The sequence below is a fragment of the Mesoplodon mirus genome, assembly GCF_964341445.2.
Source record: "Mesoplodon mirus genome assembly, chromosome: 7".
In the NCBI taxonomy this organism is placed as follows: domain Eukaryota; kingdom Metazoa; phylum Chordata; class Mammalia; order Artiodactyla; family Ziphiidae; genus Mesoplodon; species Mesoplodon mirus.
The window spans coordinates 68764147-68786762 of NC_138983.1; the positions used below are offsets into that span (position 1 = coordinate 68764147).

Sequence of the window (22616 nt, forward strand, 5' to 3'; positions counted from 1 at the left end):
GTAAATCAAATATCACAATAAAGCTAGTCACATGAATTTTTGGTTTCCCAGTCCATATAAAAGTTATGTTTATACACTACTGTAGTCTATTAAGTGTGCAATAGCATTATGCCTAAAAAAACAATGTATATACCTTAATTTAAAAATACTTTATCGCTAAAAAAAATGCTAACCATCATCTGACTATGCAGGGTTGCCACAAACATCCAATTTGTAAAAAGTGCAATAGCTGTGAAGCACAATAAAATGAAGCTCAATAAAAAAGGTTATGGGGGGCCTCCCTGGTGGCGCAGTGGTTGAGAGTCCGCCTGCCGATGCAGGGGATACGGGTTCGTGCCCCGGTCTGGGAGGATCCCATATGCCGCGGAGCGGCTGGGCCCGTGAGCCATGGCCGCTGAGCCTGTGCGTCCGGAGCCTGTGCTCCGCAACGGGAGAGGCCACAACAGTGAGAGGCCCGCGTACAGCAAAAAAAAAAAAAAAAAAAAAAAAAGGTTATGGGACTTCCCCGGTGGCACAGTGGTTAAGAATCTGCCTGCCAATGCAGGGGACAAGGGTTCGAGCCCTGGTCCGGGAAGATCCCACATGCCGCTGAGCAACTAAGCCTGTGCACCACAACTACTGAGCCTGTGCTCTAGAGCCCGCGAGCCATGACTACTGAGCCCGCGCGCCACAACTACTGAAGCCCACGTGCCTAGAGCCTGTGCTCTGCAGCAAGAGAAGCCACAGCAATGAGAAGCCCTCGCATCACAACGAAGAGTAGCCCCCACTCTCCACAACTAGAGAAAGCCCACACGCAGCAACAAAGACCCAACACAGCCAAAATAAAAATAAATAAATTTATTAAAAAAAAATAAATAAAAAAGGTATGACTGTATATTCTAATTTATTATTTATTCTTATAATTCAATAATTGCCATTTCCACCAACAATGCCACTGAGCATGGGAAGCACCTATTAACTCCCAGTCAAGTCAGTCCCTTTCCACAATGGCAGGCCTGTTGTTGGTCCTCACAGCCTGTCCTGGCCCAAGAGAAACTTTGTGGGTGAACAGGAGCAGATATGCTTACCTCTTCACTTGGCTATAGTTGGAAGTCCCTTATAAGAGCTGTTTTTACTGTCTTATATACTAATTCTATCATCTGTGTTATTTTGGGGTTTGTTTCTAATGACTGATTATTCTTTTCATCATTGTTCATATTTTCTTGCTTCTGTGAAAGCCTGGTAATTATTGAATACATGCTCCACATTGTGAATTTTACAGTGTTGGGTTTCATAGTTTGTATATTCCTTTAAATATCTGTGGACTTTGTTCTGAGACACGGAAAGCCTTACTAGGCTTACTTTTAAGCTTTGTTAGGCAGGTCCAGAGCAGTCATTAATCTAGGGATAATCTGGCCCCACTAGTGAGATAATACCCTTCTGGGGGCTCTACTTGGTGCCCATATGTCAAGTGATCTTTCCAATCTGGCCAGTGGGAACACAAATCATTCTCAGTTCTTTGTGAACCCTGCAATGGTTTTGTCTGCTACATTGGTCTTTTTCCCTGGCCTCAGAGAGTTTCCTCACAGGCATATGCTGATCAGTACTCAGCTAAATACAGGGGAACCTTCTGCAGATTTCCAGTGCTCTCTCTATTATATACAGCTCCCTCCTCTGGTACTCTACCTCACAAGTTCCATCTACTTGGCATCCTTAAACTCTGAACTCTGTCTCTCTACTCGGGAAGCCTTCCAAGCTGCATGTGGCTACACGTCCCCTCCCCCCTCCCGCCCCCGCACTATGGCCTGGAAATTCTCTCTAGACAGTAAGATGGAACAACTGTGGTGCTTGCCTCACTTGCTTCTCTTCTACCAGGGGTCACTGTCCTGTACTCCTACTGGAAATGTCTGAAACTACTGTTTTATATATTGTGTCTTGAGTTTTACTTGTTTAAGTTTGGAGAGTAAGTAAATCTCTGTTCCTCCATAATGGTTTAAAATGGAAATCTTCTAGGTTTCTTTTAGGATCTCTCTCAGTATACAACCAGATATTTCAGTTACAACCACTACTACCACCCACCACCATCTTCTTTATTAGCATCAGATTATCATCAATGTCATCACTATACTAACATTTATGGAATAGTCACTACATTCTAGAAGATGTATTATCTCATTTAAGACCCGTAAAAATATTAACTTCCATTTTACAGAGGCAAAAACTAAGGCTGAAAGAAGTAACTTGCCCAAGGTGACACATCTAGTAAAAGTGACAGAACTGACATTTGAACAGAAACATCCTGACTGCTGATGTTGACCATTATAGCAAATAAAAATTCTGGGGGGAAAAAAGGAGAGGAAGACCATCTATTTTTATTTTTGTTACCTTCAGCTAACAATGCCCTATGTCACGTAGTCGTGTTATATACAGAGGGAAAGAATGACTACAGAGAGAAACATGAAATATTTTAGTGACCATAACTCTTTCAATTAGCAAAATATAAGATTATTTTCAGAACTTCTGTAATAACAGGTAGGAGCTATTTTAAAAATTTAAAACATTTGCTTTATGTCTTGGTCTATATATTTTTACTCACACATACAATAAACAGTCTAATAAGTATAATAAATGCCTCCTTTGTTATTAACATAAAGTATAGTCAAGTCAAATTATATAGAGAACTCCGTAAGAATTTGCATGTGGTCAAGTGAGTAATAAAGTTCAGTTGGCCCACAAAGCTGGAATGGTAAAAGCAAATATAAACTTGAATCTAACCAGGGAACATTTTACTCATCCAGTAAAGGCTTGGTTTGGTGCAGTTCCATTTGGCCAACCCACTTATAAAATGACTTTTTCATGTTAAAATATCTAATACTCAATACCTCAAGTCACTGATGTTTGATATGTTTATACTCCAACAACTATAATTAAACAAAGTGCCTTGGTTTGAGTGGTAGTGTTCTCTTATTCACAAAAAGAAATTCTTGGAACACAAAATAAATAGTCTGTTTCCATAAGTTAATACTATCTTATTAAATGTAAACCGCCTATTGTCATATCTCAATATTTCTAACAACAAAGCATAAATGTTCATCTACTTCTTTGGAGAATCTAAAGGCATGGGTGGCATTACATTTATTCCTTTGGGTGGGCACTGGCAGAACTATCCATCCTAATTATGTTTACTTTTTTTATCTTTGGTATTTGGGATCCATATTTTTAAGGGCTTTTCTGAAATCTCAAAGTCCCTATCTGCAAGTTTTAGAAAATAAAACAATTTCAGTAATTCTGTGGTCTTCAATGCTGTTTTGTTGGCCTTAGATGTTTCCCATGTAATGAGTTAAAAATAATTGCAAAATTTCTCCAAGTGCAGTACTTTGGGCACATTACAATAATACATCTGTGCTTAACATATCCCGCAAAGTAGGTAAGTCAGTGATACAAAACAATTGTTCCTTTGAGCTGTCTGAATTTGTTAATTCAATACAGGAAGCAAAGGCAATTGCAAAAACCTATAAGTACCAGCTGCAGCACAAAGTTAGACTGGATCATCAAGTCACCAAGCACCTCCTGGCAACCCCATTTTAAGACACTGAAAATCAGTGAGGAAAGGATCTATTAATGTTTCAGTCATAACTTGGGCAATCCTGTTTATCCTATCACAACTATACATGGCATCAAAGCATGATTAGGTTAGGACACCACTCATTCCTCAGAGCCCACATTTATAACTATTTCTGAAGGAGAGAGCTTTATCAACAAACCATATAAAGTCCAGCACTGGGTTCTATTTTGTCAATCTAAAGTTTTGAGATCCTACTCCTCTAGCACTGTAAGTTGGCTCCCCACCTGTTTAAGGAAGTTAGAGAGAAGTGTCACAAGACTATGACAAAGACTGGTAATAAAACCATGGCCATTCATGCCAATGAACATTAAAAAATAAAAGCCAGAATCCAAAGGGGGACAATTCTTGAGAAGTAAGTGTGCAGATATAGGTGAAGATCTCACAACATGGCACTATTGTTATCAAAAGGGAAACACCTGTTTCTCAGTGCTCAACCATGAAATTTACAATAAAGAGGAGCATTTTGGGGTTCCTTTAGGCTGTTTTGCTTCCTGCCGTTTATTCCCAACACAGCCTGGTTCACTACCTTTCTTGTGAAGCTATTTTCCAAACTGTTTCCATAATCCTGCAAAGCAAATACCTTAACTTGAGTTACAGGGCTGGTCCCTCTCTTTTCATTTTTTATCCCAGTAGGTGAGACTGCCCCTGCTGTGTTTGGTGGCTGTGGAGTTGATGGCATCTTTGCTCCAGGTGACACCTGCATGCTGGCCAGCTGAGCGGCATAGAGCTGCTGCAAAAGAGGGAAGACAAACATCATCTCTTTAAATGCAGCTGAAATGGACTTTCAAAAAAAACTTACCGTATTGTTAGATAATTGTTTCTCTGACAGCCTTGCCATTTCTCTTTCATTATTTTTAAAGAGGAAAATGAAAGAGAATAAACAGTATAACAGAAAGAAAGAGCAATGATATGGGAGTCATTATTCTGTTCCTGGTCCTTCTAGAAATAAGTTTATGACCCTAAACAAAGGATTGGATTGCTCTAGGACTCAATGTCTTCGATCATACAAAAAGGAATTCTTCCTAGTACCTAAAATCTTCATAAAAGTTCCCTAAAAGTCGGTATGTCCATTCATGTAATTTTAATATTCATAAACTAAGAAACTGATCTAAACTTTCCTAGGGATTTCTGGAAGAACATCATTCTAATCCAATACTGACTAAACTTCTCTGGGGATGCTGACCCTTCTGGATGATAAAAGTGCTGCCCTCAAGATCCCTGAGGCCCAGTGGCAGTCCCTCTTTCCTCAGGGTCTTATCTCTATGCAGCATATAACATAATCCAAAAGAGAATATAGCCAGATTTGTGGGCGGGGGGGGGGGGGAAATCAAGCTTCTTTTTCCTAGCACAGGGTGTGAAATCCTTAACTGTAGATTTATTAGCTTTGGGGTGAAATTGGTCATAAATGAATGTGTTAACCTGCTATGGCTAACCAGAATTCAGATACCTCAATTTTAACACAATTTCATGCTTGAAAATGCCATTCAAATATCTCCTTTTCTTCTTAACATCAAGAATTAAGCCATCAAGATTATGACTACCTTGATAGTCATATTTCTATCATAATAAAATAGAAAGTTTCCTAGTTCATTAACCACAGAGAAAATAGCTCAAACTTTGCCATATTAGTAGGGGAGGAAAAACAGGTGGTTTGTATGTAATTTCCAGCATTACTATCATTCAGATGGACAAATAAAAAGAATTACAGATCTTTCAACACATGTAATTAAATGAAAGCTTAATAAAGAATAACTTGCAAGAGCCAGATGTGCTTATGTCATGATTGTTGCCTTCTTTGGACCAATTTTTCTAATATAACAAGCCTCTAAAGAAATTAAAGTTTCATAATTCTGTATGTGCAATGACTCAGTGGCAAGAAAAATTCACAAGTAAGAGTCAGTCAAACTGCTAGAACTTCGGGGGAAAGAAAGGACTATCTTGTTTCCTTTTTCCTTGTATCCTTTTATATCTTTTTCCTTTAAAATTCAGCCAGGTGTCTTCAAAGGAAGTGGGGCGCGGGGGTGGGGGGTGGATGCTGAGCCAGTGAAGAAAAGTTCTACACTGAATGGAGGGGAAAAGTACTGGCTATATGGTGGCTGGTATCATGACCAATATGCCTTACTATTGAGTGTTAAAGAGTCAGGAAATCTTCGAGAGGCAAGAGTCCTTAGACATCATTTATGCCTTCATTTTACCTCATGATTCACAAGATCAGAAGAAAGTCAATTTTACTCAATCTTGAGTCCTTCAAGGAACTTCAACTAGTGAAGAAAAGCAGAAAAACAAATCTTTGGACACAAAGCTATTTTTTAAAAGGCTGACTAAATTCAGAAATCCTTCAAAATAATTGAACAATATAGGTGCCTTGGAGAAACAGAGTAGCGTTCATTGCTCCCTCTACAGTTTCGACAATCATCTATTTTACATCCCGTTCTAAAGGCTTGTACCTAAGAAAGGCAAGGTGCCTTAGAATTGTTGATTCCTTGGAATTCCTTGTGCCTTCTGGTTCCTGATACGTTAGAGGCAGGAAGAAGTATAGCCACAGTCTGTAAAACTCACAGACCTGGGTAAACTGGACAGTAGAATATCAGATAAGATTTAGTAGAATGAGCCTTGAAATAGAAATCAGAAATTAGAGTCCAATGTAAAGACAGAAAGTGCTCATGAAAATAAAAATTTTCACATTCTGTCTAACAAAATATATGAGTTTAGATTAGAAGTATAGAGCTTTTTAGATTGAAGACTTTAGATCTGACTTGGAGAAAAGAATGCCATTCATTGAATAGGCATAGGTTTACAGAACAATTTCACAAATAGCTCATCTTCTAAGCGAACATTAATTGATTATGTTCCATATGCCAGGCTCTGTATTAGGATCTGAGGAGGATTCAAAGTCTTGGAACAAGCATATAGCTCTGGAGGAGATGGAAGATAAAGATCCTTAACAGTTGATTTGCACCTTTCCTGCAATGCTTATCCCTTTTTTAAACTTTGTGTTTAGTTATGCACATGTCTTATCATGCTTGATAGACTGTAAGCTTACTGAAGTCATGATCAACCTAATTATTATTATTATTATTATTATTATTATTTTATTTTTTTGCAGTACGCGGGCCTCTCACTGTTGTGGCCTCTCCCGTTGCGGAGCACAGGCTCCGGACCCGCAGGCTCAGCGGCCATGGCTCACGGGCCCAGCCGCTCCGCGGCATGTGGGATCTTCCCATACCGGGGCACGAACCCGTGTCCCCTGCATCGGCAGGCAGACTCTCAACCACTGCGCCACCAGGGAAGCCCCTCATTGACCAATCTTTTAAGCATAGGATTAAGAAAGTCCTATGAAGATCTCAGAAACCCACAAATACATATTACCTCCAGTAGTGTTTCTGGAGTTCTGTGTCCTGAGACTAGCCTTGGATCCTAGTGACACTTTAATAACTAAGTCTGCTTAGATTCAGCACAAAACAGTAGGTCCTCCCAACCAAACTCAGCCTTATGGTAAAATTCTTGAGTGTCTTTGAGTACACACGCTGGCCTATGGCCAAGACCTAAGAAATGTTTTGTGTCAGGGTCATTTTACAACACTATTGTATTTGGGAAGAAAGGCATGCTTTTCCCCCCCAAGGAGTCAAATTTACGTCAAATTATAATTGATGATGTCACAGTGCATCTAATATTTCCCATAATGTGAAATACATATATATTCTTTTATACCTGCTTTCTGTGATAAAATCACATAAGATCTCCAAAGGAGAGCACCATAAAAAAAGGTGAAAGGCCTTTTATTCTCATAATCACGATTTTCACATAATCACTCATCCAGTCATCACCCCCATTCATTCGTGTGTTAATTCAACAAACATATATTGAGCACCAGCTCAGTCAGGTACTGTGCTAGGTATTTTACCTTTATTATTTTATTTCATCTTCAAAATAGTTATATATGATAGGAATTATTATCTATTTTAGAGTCACTTTAAAGCCCATGTGCTTTCTGCTTTTATATGTTAAAATAAGCTATACAGTGAATCACAATGAAACGCATTTCCTATTCCTAACCACCAGACAAGAATCATGGTCCAAGAAGAGAGATTCTGATATTGCTGCTCTTCTGAGCTCTTTTGACATCTTCCAGATGTCTCACAGCTACTTTTTCTAAAATGGCATTTCACAATCCTCAAATGGAGAAAGAAGAGTTAAGGGTACTACCAGCTACCTTGAAGGAGCAAGGGGCACAATTTTTAGCTAAACTCCCTTCTCCAACCAATCTTTGAGCCATAATAGAAGACACCTGAAATACCCTTGTGACATATGTTTAAAAGACTGATAAAGTGAAAAGAACAATGCAGACTATGGGTAGAAATAGGAGAATTTGATAAAAAGAGAAACTGACAGGGGCTTTAAATTGGCACCAGTGTGCTCTAGTATATGGAAACCAAAGTAAAAAAGCAGGCACAACTTCACTTGTTGTATTCTCTTTGGAGTAAATTCTCCTGTGTTTTGTCATTTCAGTTAGAAAGGGCATTTTAAAGTGGCCTGTCGGAATCTGACCCAGAGAGAAAGAAAAAAAATTCTCCCTCAAATACAACTTGCCTATTGGTAGATAATGAAGAAAGGAAGAAAACAGAAAAATGCTATTCTATAAAAACAGATTCAATAGGCACTAACTTGAAGATTTCAACTCTCACCTTTATATTTACCTGATTTGCTATGGTTCCAAGTAATATCTGAGAACTCCAGGCCTCTAGCCCAGGTCAACTCAGATGCTGTTGCTGTGTTTCCCTGACACTACTCAGGGGCACAATAAGGAAATGTTGGAGAAACAAGCAGGGTGGGTAAGGGGGCAACCTTAAGAAAATGTCATTATTTACTTGATTGATGCTGCCCAACACTAGGCCCCAAGCCTGGCTCAGTTCTCCAGAGATATCCTGGATTTTGTTACCCTCTCAAAACAATACTGATGACCATTCCTCTGCCTACCAAGCAAGGCATGCTATAAAGCTGGATAAGTTCAGCTGTGAGGCTGTGAGAAGGTGAAACGGAGACAGGGGTAATTAAGCAGCTTGATTTAGTGCTTGTTCAGCACAAGGAAGAAACTGGGTCAGTAACAAGTCACTACAGACTGAAAGAGGGGTGGGGGAGAGAGCTTAAAAATAATTTGAAGGCGATCACAAATACTTTTACTTCTCATAAACCTCCAATGTCAACAAAATGATCCAGGAAATATAGCTGTGGTTTTATGGAAGGAAAGAACTGAAGTCCTTGTTTTCAGCATAGAAGCTACTTGTTTAGCTGTACCCCTAATATTTGATACCAAAGAAAATTGGCTGTGAGGATAGGAGGTGAGAGGAGGAATAGGGGAAGAACTACTACTCGCACTTGTCACATATTGGTTTAATTTCCAAGTTAATCTCCTTGCCCCTCCTGCATATTTTTCTATTGCCATATTTTCCTTTCCTATTAACCCCTCTTGTTTATCATAATTCTACTCATCTGTTGAGTCTCAACTCAAAAATCACCTTCTCTTTAAAGACTTACCTGACCACTGCCTCCTTTGTGTTCCCACTATATCTCATTCTCTATCTCTGTGTACTTTCACCGAATTATGAGTTCCTTAAGGGAAGAACTGAGTCTTATTTGCTTTTATGTCCCTAGCACCTAACTTAATGCCTGACAATTAATAGATGCTCTGTTAACATGGACCATTAAAACCCCTTCATTTACCTTGTCTCTGTCTTCTTAAAATTACTATAATTTCTGCCCACACCATTTTCTTAGTATACTTTTCCTCACACCCTCTCCAAAAAGAACCCCAGAGGTGGAGGTCAGTTCTCTTCACTTCTGTCTTTTTGGACCAATAAGCATGTGAATTCACCATGTAATGCATTGATTTTCTTGTAAAGAAACACCAGATAACACAGTGTTAGCACAAGGAAGAATTATATACATGATCTAATCCAATCCTTTTGCTTTACAGATGAAGAAAACTAAAGCCTAGAAAAGGGAGTGATTTGCATAAGCATACCAACTTGTGAGCAGTGGGTAGAAAGAAATCTAGAACCCAAGGTTCCCTATTTTCCCCATTTGGTGTTCACAAGGACTCATTTCTCTTTGTGTTCTGTTCTCTTGGGGAACTAACTGCAAATAGAGTTTGTACTTTCTATCAGAGCTTTTAGTTTGGACTACATAAAAGGGATGTTTTTCCACCATTCCCCTAAGATTTAAAGAGAAATTCATCCTACATGTACTTAAAAAGTCATCATTGGGCACCCAAGAATGATTTATGTTGTAGAATTTTATTTTAATATTTGTCTTAAAATGTATACATTTTAAAATGCAACCATAGTAATAATAATAATTAACCATAGTTAATTATAATTACATTAAGGTTTCTACAGATGTTTAAAATTAAAGTTTATGCAAAAATAAATAAAGGGACAAATTTGTCTCAGGTGAAAGCAGATCTATTTCACCCCCTTTGAGACTTCTGCCATTTGTCTTCCTACAAAAAACCAAGGGAAAAATGGGACAAGCATTGACTGTAAGCCACTGGAGAGCCAAGACCTGTTTAATTCATTTCATTATCCCCTGCAGCCGGCTCAAGAATGTCAAGTAAAGAAAAATGAATTCAAAAAAGAGTTTTCCTGGCTAGAGATCATCTTGCCTATTTTCCCAAGCACTGAGTAGCTTGCTCCTCTGACATAACTCATTGTGCTAATGGGACGGGGAATAGGGGGAATACGTTGGGTGTGGAGGAGAGGAGAAGCTGTGAAAAACAGAAAAAAGAATAGGAAAGAGGCTCAGGTCAAAGGTCCTACCCTTGAACAAAGAGAATATTTTTAAAAATTGGGAATCCATCAAATAACAGAGCACCCTGTCATCTGCCATGAAAAAAGAAATCAGAATTCATTCTCTGATTGCACCAATTATATTGGAATGCACTCAGAAGAGCATTTCCTTATGGAACATAGTTGCACAGTGCAAATAACTAAAAATAAACAAATCCACCCCCAATAGTTTTAGCAAGAAAACTCAATCTCTCGCTGCTTCTTCCAAGTATCTTTTCTTTCAGGGTGCTAAAAAAAATATGTAAGTACATAATTCTTTATTTACAGAAATAAAAGTGCAGTCATTGAAACAACTGGTAATTTGGTTCTTGAAGCAAGATATTCGAAGAGGTGATAATGAGGGCAGTTGAAAATAGGCATTATGGGAATGAATCTTACTGTTTTCCTCTGTTTCCAAGAGCTGGGCAGGCAATGCTGAAGAGATCCAGCTCTCTGAATGTGCTCCAAGTGGTACAGCTTGCATTTGTAATGCTCCTTTAACTCTCTAGTCGCAAAGCCATAGCTCTAGTCGCAAAGCCACAGCTCATCAGAGAAGTCTTAAACAAATGCATCTTGACTGTACCAATAGGATATAAATATTCATCAATGAGTCCAGAAGTTGGATGTGAAATCCAAGCATTATTTCCCATAAACTAAGTCACAGGGAATTTTTCAGTGGGTATATATATTTGAGTGCATGTGCTGAGTTTAATAAAATACTTTCAGTAAATGAATATATGTTAGGTTCCCAATACTTAAAAGCATTGTTTCTTTGTAACTGAAAGGTGAATTTCAGTTCAAGCTCATTCAAAAACTATTTATTGAGTGGCTACTACTGGCCAGGTACTATGCAAGAAATATAGAGGAGGTCAGAAAAACTAAAAGAAGAAGACATATGAATACAGACCCAAAAGAACTGAGGGAGCAAACCAGGTCATTATCTGGGGATAGCATCGCAGGCAGAAGCAAAGGATAGGTGAAAAGTCCTAAGGCCAAGAGTGTGCTTGTGCTTAGAATGTTTGAGAAACAGCAAGGAGGCCAGTGTGGCTACAGCTGAGTGAGCTGGGCAAAGGGTAATAGGTCAGGTGTCAAAAAGATAGCAAGGGGGCCAGACCATGCAGACTTTGTGTACTATCAGACAGACTTTGGATTCCATTCTGAGTTTCTGGGTTTCTAGGAAACACCATTACAACAACATGGCAGACCTGGAAATCCCTCAGCAATACCCACAGGAAAATCTGGAGATATGCCAGGGCTGCCTTGTCTTGGCCCATGATGATTGCCAAGAAACCAGATGCTATTGCTTGAAAAATATTCTACAACTGCCCAGCTTCTATGCCTTTCGATTTCCATCCATAAGGAAGCCTCCAGAAACAACACAGAATGAAGACAAATATGGGTAAGTATGCAATGAAAAATGTTTTTAAATTGTTATAAATATATATTTGGGAAAAAAATGCATGAAAGTGTAATATTTTCTAAATGCTAATTTTTCCCTTTAATGAATGGACAGGACAAATGTTGCTGGTTGGAAATAAATGTGTTTATTATATGAAAATGCTTTTACTGTTTTTAAACTGTAAACTGTTTTAAACTGGCTTTTAATTTCTCAGGAGACTTTGGAAGGTTGAACACTAGAATTATGCTAATGAACAAAAATTTTATACCTACAATGAAATGTACAGATTTATTTTTTAAATCTCATATTAATAATAACATGAGGGATTTCCCTGGTGGTCCAGTGGTAAAGAATCTGCCTTACAATGCAGTGGACGCAGCTTCGATCCCTGGTCAGGGAACTAAGATCCCACATGCCGCTGGGCAGCTAAGCCCGCATGCCATGACTACTGAGCTTGCGCACCTCAACTAGAAAGCCTGCGGGCCGCAAACTACAAAGCCCACATGCCCTGGACCCTGTGTGCCACAACTAGGAAAGAGAAAACCCACCCACCACAACTAAAGAGAAGCCCACGCACCAAAACGAAATGCCCATGTGCCGCAACTAAATCCTGACGCAGCCAAAAATAATAAATAAAATACATAAATAAATCTTAAAAAAATAATAACATGAAATGTGCATTTGTAATAAATATTGAGAGATAAGGATGTATTTTGAATTCACTTTTAAGTGATCCAGTAAACTCGGTAAGAAATAATGCAAACTATCCTGTTCGTCCCTTACTCTTATATTTTCTTCTGTATTTTTAAAATTCAAATAAATGTTTTACCTTGTTTCAGAGCCACCTCCACGAACTATCATTTTCAGACTGCAAATTATTAGTATTGACCATTGGAGAACTTCAGTGTATTTTGCAGTATTTAAATATGCCATCTGTATCCTACAGTAATACCTATGGCTAACTCCCTAATTAGCAGAAAGGAATGATACCTTATACACAGCAGCCGTAGTAAAAATCATTCAAATAGTTTGTAATAAACATATAATGTGCTTTAATGTCACTAGATATGATAGTGACACCTATCTCAATAATCCACCTTGGAAAATCATTCTAGCAGATGAAGTGGGTAATGGTTAATATAAAGGACTGAAGAAGAAACTTAGAAAACTAAGGTTTATATGCTGTTATGAAAGGGAGGACAACACGGTGACTAAGTGTGCACACTCTTCAGTCACAACCTACTAATTATGTGATCTCGGACAAGTTATTTAATCTCTCAGTGCCTTAAATTTCCACATCTTTGAAATGGGAAAATAAGAGCACCTACTCCAAAAGATTTGTTGTATGGAATAAATAAATAAGTTAATCCACATAAAATACTTAAAACAGGGGCTCACCATAAAGACTCCAAACCTGTAGGCTCTTAAATCCTTATCGGTATATTCTCTTTAACAGATGTCACTTCAAAGATCTTATTCAGAAAATACTTGGCATTTTTATTCAATTTAGCAAAAATGTATTAGGAGCACAAAGATGAAGAAGATAGGCTGTCTTTCAGGTGCTCAAAGCAAGAATAGGAAGGAGAGAGGAAGAAAGACACAATATGATACATTTACAAATTACTACTGAAACACCATCACTGGGAACAATTAGGTTTTTTTTTCTCCCAGATTTATTGAGATATAATTGATAAATAAAGTTGTGTAACTTTAACGTGGACACGTGACAATTTAATATATGTATCTATTGTGAAATGATTACCACGATAAGGTTAGTTAACACATCCATAACAAATAGAGTTTTGACTGAGGACAGTTAGGTAGGTTTTACTAAAAGTAAAGCCCAAAAAAGAGATCTTATGTTAGCTAAAAGTCTAAAAATAATCCTGTAAAATTATTTAACAACAACAACTACAAAAATCCTGAGGAGAATGGACACCAATCCCTGCAACACAGGGAGTGTTTAGGCTATTAGAATTTCTATTCTGCTTTTAGTAGTGTCTCCCCTCCCAGCCCATTCCTTTGGGCTAGTACCCAAAGACTGCTCCATAGAACTAAAATGTTCACACTAAGGGCCAAATGTAGCTTTGAGAAAGGCTTAAGGTTTATAAAATGTACCACTTTTCTGGCAAAAGGGAAACCACCCTTGGCTATTCATTCAGGGAACAGGAACTTTGCTTTGTTCTTGTTTTCATTGTCCATTGTTGGACAGAGAAAACCCCTTAAGCATTCAAAGTTCTAACTTAGGGGGGGATTTTCGAAACCTCAATATCTCCTCTAAGCCTACCGTAACACCTCTAGAAAACGCTCGTTACACGATATAAAATCCCAACTTTAGTTTGTTAAGAGGGCATAATTCCAAGCGGACCATGGAATATTTATGTCTCTCTGCAGCTCTTTGAAGGAATAATCTTATGTTTTTGTGCCTGTCGTGGGTCAGAGGTTCAAATCAGCACTTCTTTCTGTCACTTCTTATATGTTTTACTATAATTTACAGCTCAGCAAGAGGACTCATAAAACAAAAGTGTCTATTTTATTTCAGCAACTAATTCTAGTTAATCAAAGATTTCCAGCCAAACAACCCAGCATGAAACTCTGCATGGAAAATACGAGGAGAACAAAGCATTTTGTCAAATAACACATCTCATGATGTAAACACATATGTCTCTTAAAGGAAATTTTATCGTTTCCACATTATCGGCATACAAAAGGAGCATTCTTGTCGCAGACCTGGTGCGACTGTGGAGTCATCGTCATTGGAAACAAGAGCCTGATTAGGTTCCCACACAGATATGAATAGACTTTCCTTTTTTAGTGAAATAGCTGCTTTTATTCCTTTTTACAACAGACTGGTTAATTGTCACCCTAAAAACACTGAATTGTACTAGGGCAACATTTGTTTCTGCTCTTTTTTCCCATCTTTTTAGAATCAGCCAATAACATCACTATCCCTTCTGGTTGGTCCTCTTCTGGAAAGTCTGAGTTAATCCACAGCTGTGTGAATGTGAAAAAGGGACACAGCAGGCTAAGTCTGTTGGGTCTCTTGTCTACTAATAAAGTGCACAGTCTGCAGGACAGATGTTAAGAAGATCTGTTAAATAAGTCAGTGGCAGAGATCCTGACCTCTGCCAAGGAACATTTTATTATTCCAGAAAGGGGCATAATTGCAAGGCATTAACAATTAGAAGAACCGTAGCTTTTCTTTATAGATTTTACTCCTTGCTTCATCATTTGGTTGAAATATAGTATCAAGGCCCATTCACTGAGAAGCAATGTGCTAAATATGATGGGGTTTAGTACAAACTGCAGATTACAAGATTTCCCCAAATCCCAGGGAAATGGTTGGACCTTGGCTTTGCTTCAATCTTAAACAGTTTTGTTTATTCTGCATGTATCATTACACTATTTGTACAGTTTCACTTGCCACAGGGTACCATTGCACTAAAGGGACTATGGATCTTAACAAACGTAGTTTCCTAACTATTGGATCTAGTGTAATGGGAAATGTAAACTAGAGATCAAACTAATAGAGGAATATCACATCATAAAGTTGTTCTCTATACTGCTTAGTCAGGAGGGAGGGCAGAGTCCCTAAAGCACATTTCAGGTGTGGCCACGGAGGATAACTGAACAAACAGAACTGCCAGGGGGTGGAGCTAGGGGCACAGAACACCAAATTTCCAGAAAGTGGAATCAGAACCAAATCAGAAACATTACCCATGCCCAGTGGTATCTCAGAATTACCACTTTACCACTTATGGTGTGAATAAATTATGTTTACCACATGCATTGCAAATTCCCAAGTGTGGTGTAAAAGGCACTTTGTGGTCCGACCCCTCGTTTACCCTTCCAATCTCACCTCCTATTGCTCTTGTACACTCAGCCTGTGCCAGACCATTTGTTGTTTTCTGAGTGTGCCATGCTGTCTAGTGCTTCTGCACCGATGGGCAGACTGTGCTCTTTGTCTGGAGTGCTTTTTATCTCCTCTGTGTCTCTGCCACTCTGATTCCTTCTCCCATAAACCTAGAGAACTTCTACGCTCCTTTCGAGATTCATTTTAACATCACCTCATCCATGAAGATTGCCAATACTTCCCCAGGCAGAGCTTAACACTTTCTCCTCCCATAGCATTTTTATTTTAGAAACACATATACTTTAATAATTATCACATTGTTTACCAGACCGTGGGCCCTCTGAGAGCAGGGATCAAGTTCTATCCAGTTTAGTATCCCCCAAATAGAGAAGAGTACTTACTACACAGTAGGCACTTAATAAACATGTGGGGAATTAATGTATGAGTGAACTAATTAAACAATTAATCATTTTTCATGTTTATATAAATTTACATTCTGGCCTTGTCACTACTACCAGTACTGTTACAGGGTCTTACACTTTAATATGCCTTATTTTGTTTTTTTAAAGGAGAATCTTCATTAAGTTGGGACATTCAATTGTAAAACATATATCTCTACAGAACCTCATCCCTGCCCACCCCCACTTAGAATCAGCAGAAGCATGAGATATATTTTCCTCTTGGCCATACGTTTAAATTCAGTTTTTCATCCAAAATTTATTTACAAGAAGTCATAAAATTTAGTTCTTCACACTGTTCCCTCACAATTCTACACACCCTAACTCAGGCCACTTAACAAGCTGTGTAGCTTTGGTCAAGTCACAAGAAGTCATAAAATTTAGTTCTTCACACTGTTGCTTCACAAGTCTACACACCCTAACTCAGGCCACTTAACAAGCTGTGTAGCTTTGGTCAAGTCAATCTATCTCTCTAGGCCTCAGTCTCTTCAACTATAAAACCAAAAGATTCATATGATACTTGACAGTATGTGAAGCATCTTTCACAAGCATTTTCTATTTATTTCTCACAACTGCTCTATGGGGATAGGTATCCCCATATCCATTTAATAGAATTTGGGTATAGAAAGATTAATTTGCTCAAGCTCATGGAGCTAGTGGTAAAGTTAGGATTTGACCTAACTCTAGGCCTCTAAACGCCTTTCTAACTCTGAAAATCTATGCAGTTTGACAATCTCATTGTCTATTTGTGAAGGCTTTTCTTTCAACATTGTGTCACTCTTTTTTTAATTAATTAATTTTATTTATTTATTTGTTTATTTTGGCTGCATTGGGTCTTCATTGCTGTGCGTGGGTTTTCTCTACTTGCAGCGAGCAGGGGGCTACTCTTCGTTGCAGTACGCAGGCTTCTCATTGCAATGGCTTCTCTTGTTGTGGAGCATGGGCTCTAGGTGTGCGGGCTTCAGTAGCTGTGGTGCACGGGCTCAGTAGTTGTGGCTCGCGGGCTCTAGAGAGCAGGTTCAGTAGTTGTGGCGCACGGGCTTAGTTGCTCTGCGGCATGTGGGATCTTCCCGGAACAGGGCTGGAACCCGTGTCCCCTGCAGGTGGATTCTCAACCACTGCACCACCAGAGAAGTCCTGTGGCACTTTTTCTTGATTGGTGGCAAGTCCAGTTTAAAGTACCTTAATTGCTGCCTGATCACCACTTCTTGCTAAAGAGCCCTGCACTGGGCCTCATGCTTTTTTAACTTAGGTGAGGTCATCAGGCATAGGCATTAAGACAAAAAGATTTCAAAGAACCTATACACAACCAGCTTGGCCAACCAATAAATGAGTATACTTGTATACACACGTACCAAATGGTCAGCCACACCTTATCTGTTCTTATCACTTTGAAGTATTGCTCATTTAATTGCTTTCGTCCCTAGGCTATTACTATACTATAAGAGGGCAGGAACTTGTTTAGCTTGCTTGCCTAACAGAGTACCTTAAGTACATAGTATGTGTTCTAAAAATATGTTGAATTAATGAAGTAATAAGAGAGATACAAGTATAAGGATGTGGAGAGAAATGGTGTTTATGTTACTTTACTTAATCCTCACAACATGGGAGGTTTCATTATCCCCATTTCATAGCTGAGGAGACTGAAGTTCAGAGGACATTAGCTCATGGTCACATAGTTCTTTTAACCAAAGAGGTCTTGTGGAACCGATTTCTTGAAACCTTAAGCCATTCACTATCATATAGACAGAAAGCATGTCAGAGAACAAGCTAGCTACTAAATAAAGAGTGAGCATGTTGTTCGAATACACAGTGGCAAATCATCACCTGATGATATATGTCATTTTCCTGTTTCACAGTGAGGTATATCTATATTTGGTGTTAAGTGTTCATAATCAGTAAACGTGGCAGAGGTGGATCTAAAATCAGGAGTAGTATGGTTGGATATAAATGAGTTATATATGACTATTTTGTTCTGCAACTAAGCAATGCCTCTTTATTAAAACCATTGATAAATGGATGGAAAAGTGGAGGACTTTCACCCAAATCAGTCACATCTAGGCCTCTACTTTCTCAACAAAGCTTCTCATTCTTGTTCTCACTCTCTCTGTTGTGCTATGTCTAAGCCAGTGATATAACTATGCATTCATTATTCAGGGACTGCCCCTTGGGCCCTGGAGCAAACACTTCCTAGGAGGTGAGGAAGACGTTCTGAACAGGTGAGCACTTCAGAGAGGAGTATCTTTTTCTACGTGGTCTAAGGAGCTCCTAAACTCTGGAGGGCAATCCCAGTGCACTGAGGACTGGTTGGGGCACATGCTCCACTCCATTTAGTGACAGCAGTGAGTGTTTCTCCTTCCTTTTTTTTTTTTTTTAATTATTTGCTTTTTTATTTTTAAGCAGATCTAGCAATAATCCATTGAGAATGTGATGCTAAACCACTTTTCCTATAGAGTTTTTAAACTGGGCCTCTGAGAAGGAGTTTGATACAATTCAATGACTGAAGTAATACCTTTGTCCATTTGAGCATTAAATGGCCCGTTGAAATACAGCTTAGTTAGAGGGAATTTCAGAAAATAGTACTCTCTAATTTTTTTTTTTTTCCTCTCCCAGCTGACTAGAGCAGAGCTTGGAAAATGCAGCTCAATCGCTTTCCACAGCCTCTCAGGTCAGTCTCTCACCAGTGTTAATTAAATATAACCCCCTTAGAATACTAAAGGTTAAGTGAGAGCAACATAGCGTTCTTCTCCAATATATTACTGTGAACACAAATGGCCATAATCTGTTTATAAGAAGGCTTCTTTGAACACAGAGGTCTCACTAATGAAAAATTATAAGAGGAAAAGCAACATAATGTGACAACTGTTCATCACAAAATACATTTTAAACTACCCATTTCCACATCTATTGTGCTTAAATAACACATATCATAAAGGAAGTTGGTGTAATAGATGGTTTCAGCTCTGGGTAGCAAATGCAGACCAGTTTTCAGTGTGATAAAGTGAAACTGAAAAAGCCAGTGCATAATTCAGTCAATCTCTTAAAGTCTTCCTTCCCCTGAAGCTAGAGAACTTTTCCCCAGCAACTACAAGCATCAGTACATTTTTTCTTTTTTTAGCAGATGCTGTATCTTCAGTGGCACACCTTGACCAAACTTTCTAAAATTAGAAAACTGCTGAAATAATGGTTCTATACTAGCCATTTTAAATTAGAAAAGTCTCTTTAAGCTACCGGGTTTATGGCTCTAAAAAGTTTCATATACTGTCCAGAGCTGTCTGTAAATTAAATCATTTAAAATAAAGCTCTTTAATGCTCTATAATTAGTCCTGTCTCTCTGAACATGGCTTTACTGTAAATGCTCCTTCCTGACTCTTCTATTGTCCCAAGATTGCGGAGAAGAAAGCAGCCAAGCGATAATTCAATATTATTGCCGCTTCGGTGCCCTAATCGCTTAAAGAGCAGCAAAGACTCTACGCTCTCTGCCCCACAGCTCCCGCAGCCTCCTGGCCCGAGGCAGGCTTCCCGACCCAGCAACGTCCAGATGTCAGGAGGAATCCCCAGCTCCTGATGCAGCAGGCGCTCCAGTCCAGTGTGGTCGAGCATCTGCTTCATCTGCTGGCATGCAACCGGCCGGATGCGCTCAGACGGCAGCACAGGCTAGGCACGGGCAAGGACACACTCCCCAGCTACTCCAGGAGACTCATCAAAACTGAAATGCTAAGACAGGCCCAGAAACTCTCAAAAGAATAGAACTCAGTATTCAGCAAAAACATTCTAAGCATTTTCCTCAAAAGGAAGCTACAGAATAAGACATATTTCATGATAATTCTTATATTGGTTAATTCTATTAGGCTTGAAGCTTCTTCTGGACAGTTAACTAGAAATTTGGAAAAATACATGAACTCTTTGAGATCCCAAGAATGTGATGCTGGCTTTGAATTTTTCCCCTTTATAGTTCAATTAGATTATTTTTAATTCACTTGAATATTATAATAAGAGGAGAATAAGTCATGCAGGAAAGCTTCTAAATGACTGTGCTTCCTACAGACCTACATACAGCACAGTTTAAAGCAAAGAATCCTGATCAAGAAGTAAATTTTAAAATGCACTTAAACCACACATTATGGTCCTGTTTTGTTTAATAGATAAGTAATCTGGTCCAAGTCACTTCATCTGAGCCTCATTCTCTTCTTCTAAAATATGGGGATAATATTAAAGCATATTTATTATAAAGCCTAAATATAAATTGCTTATTAAACTTTAAAATACTATGCAATACGTATTATATACATGTATGTATATGTATTTATGTAGGTATACATATATACATATACATACATATAATATTCATACTATTCTTAAATCTGTATTGTTTAGTTTTGTTTTTAGAAAGAAAGGCAGGCTTCCTTTGTAATATCCAAGTCACACATCAAATACAGGTTCTCTGCCAAGAGTGATTCCACTCATCCTGTGGGATTTCAACAAATAGCATGCTATAAAAACTAATAAACAGCTCCCATGTCCTCACCAAATTTCATATTTACTTCACTTGGAAAGATTGATTTATATACTATTATAGTCAGAAATAATATTACTTTACCAAAAGCCAGAGTATATGGTGTGCTTAATACAATTGAGAAAATGAGCCTGAGGAGAACTGTGACTGTTCTAGCCAGAAGTGACTGACTAGAATAAAAGTCTTAGTTTTGAAGATCAAAGCAAAGCAAAGAACTCAGGATAAACAATCATATAGGTCTCAGTCTTTTTAAACCTGCACATACAGGTTCAGGTGGACAGGTAGATAGGTAGGTGGGATATTTCTGTTAGGACGAGTAAGATTTGCAATCCCAACTCTTTATTAAATATTTCTTTCCCTATTTTCTCTTTCCCCAGCTGGCATGTAAACTCCCTAGGACAAGGACTTTGTTTTACACAGGTTTTCTGAACCTCAGTACTACTGATAGCTGGGACTGGATACCTTTTGGTTGTGAGGGGCTAAACTGTGCATTGTAGGGTATTCGACAGCATCCCTACCCACTAGATGCCAGTAGCATCTCCACCCCCACTCCAAGTCATAACAATCAAAACTGTCTCCAGACACTGTCAACTGAACTCTAGTGGGCAACATTGCCTCCAGTTGAGGACTATTGGTCTAGAACAGTACTGGCACATTATAGCCACTAAATAAATACTTGTTAAATAACTGAATAAGTAAATTTGTTGTTTCGATTTTCACAAACTTTTTCAAATTTCCTGAGCATGATCATTTATAAGCTTCCTTTTTAAAAAAAAGATTTTGATGCAACTCCAAGAGACAATAAATTTCATGACATTGTCACAGTCATTCAAAGCTAACAGGTATAATTTCAAGTAATAGGAATTTTAAAAGAAAAGATGTAATACTTCATTATTTGTTTAATTTAAATGAATAAGTGAATTAGAGTGAAAGCCTGATAAATATCCCCAAAATGGATTTTCTAGATTAAAAGCAACTCTGTTCCAATCTGGCTTCAAATGAGCACTGTATGTTTGCACTTTGGAGGGTTTGAGATAGTCAACACATATACATTTTAAGCAATAAAATTTGTATCCATATCTATCTATCTTTTTTTTTTTTTTTTTTAGTTTATTCTGCTCCAGAGTAAACAGCATTAGGGAAATTACTGATACCAAGGATCATGGTCTAGGTTAATATATATTATGACATCAAAGGTTGTTTACAGGTATTATAGCTGGTGCTATAAGAGAAACACACAGTAAGAAATGAACTCAGTGCAGTATACTGGAAATTAAGAATTTTCACTGAGTCTTTACTTCACCAAATGACCAAGAGGGTGGAAGCCTTGGGAAATAAATTTAGCTCTGTTTCCTCCATTTTTGTCTATTAAAAGGAAATGTAAATATTTAGCTAAACCAGCATTAAATGACTGTAAATATAAAGGAATTGGTACTTATACAGCTGGATAAAAAAAGAATGTTAAATTAATTCCTCTCAGTGTGACTCAAGATGGCTGTACTGATGTCACCAGTTATGAAAGGAATGAAAGAAGGAAACATATGACTTTTTTATCCATACAGCAACCAGTACAGTAGATGTTTAGTACACAGTAGGTGTTTAGTGCTTGTTTACATTTAATCGAGAAAATAATCCATTATTAGTGTCATTTAAGCTTGGAAGATATATAAGGGAATCTGGTTATTATCTTAATCCTAATGATCTAGAACAGTCAAAATAAAGCAAGATGGTTTCAAATCAGTACGGAGAGCTTAAATTGTTATAAATATTCCCTGAATTTCCATTTTATATGGATTTGCATAAACATGCATACCTGTAGGATATGAACCTTTCTACAAGTAAAACAGAAAGGAAGAATTGGCAGAATAGTAGTAAGTATCTGCTAGCTCTACTGGTCAGAAGTTTTATCCCTCTACTGGGGCACACCTATGAGGGGAATCTATCCAGCTATGTGTAGCTTCT

At 38.2% G+C, this 22616-nt stretch overlaps 1 protein-coding gene across 3 annotated transcripts in view; it reads right to left on the reverse strand.

The window, feature by feature from the left end:
* The window catches only part of SOX6 (SRY-box transcription factor 6), a 636354-nt gene that overhangs the window by 83835 nt on the left and 529903 nt on the right, over positions 1–22616 (reverse strand). For all 3 annotated transcript variants that reach the window (XM_082628665.1, XM_082628667.1, XM_082628666.1), the window contains one exon: positions 4185–4334. In XM_082628665.1, the coding sequence (XP_082484791.1) occupies positions 4185–4334 (150 nt within the window). The remainder of the gene's footprint in view (positions 1–4184; positions 4335–22616) is intronic.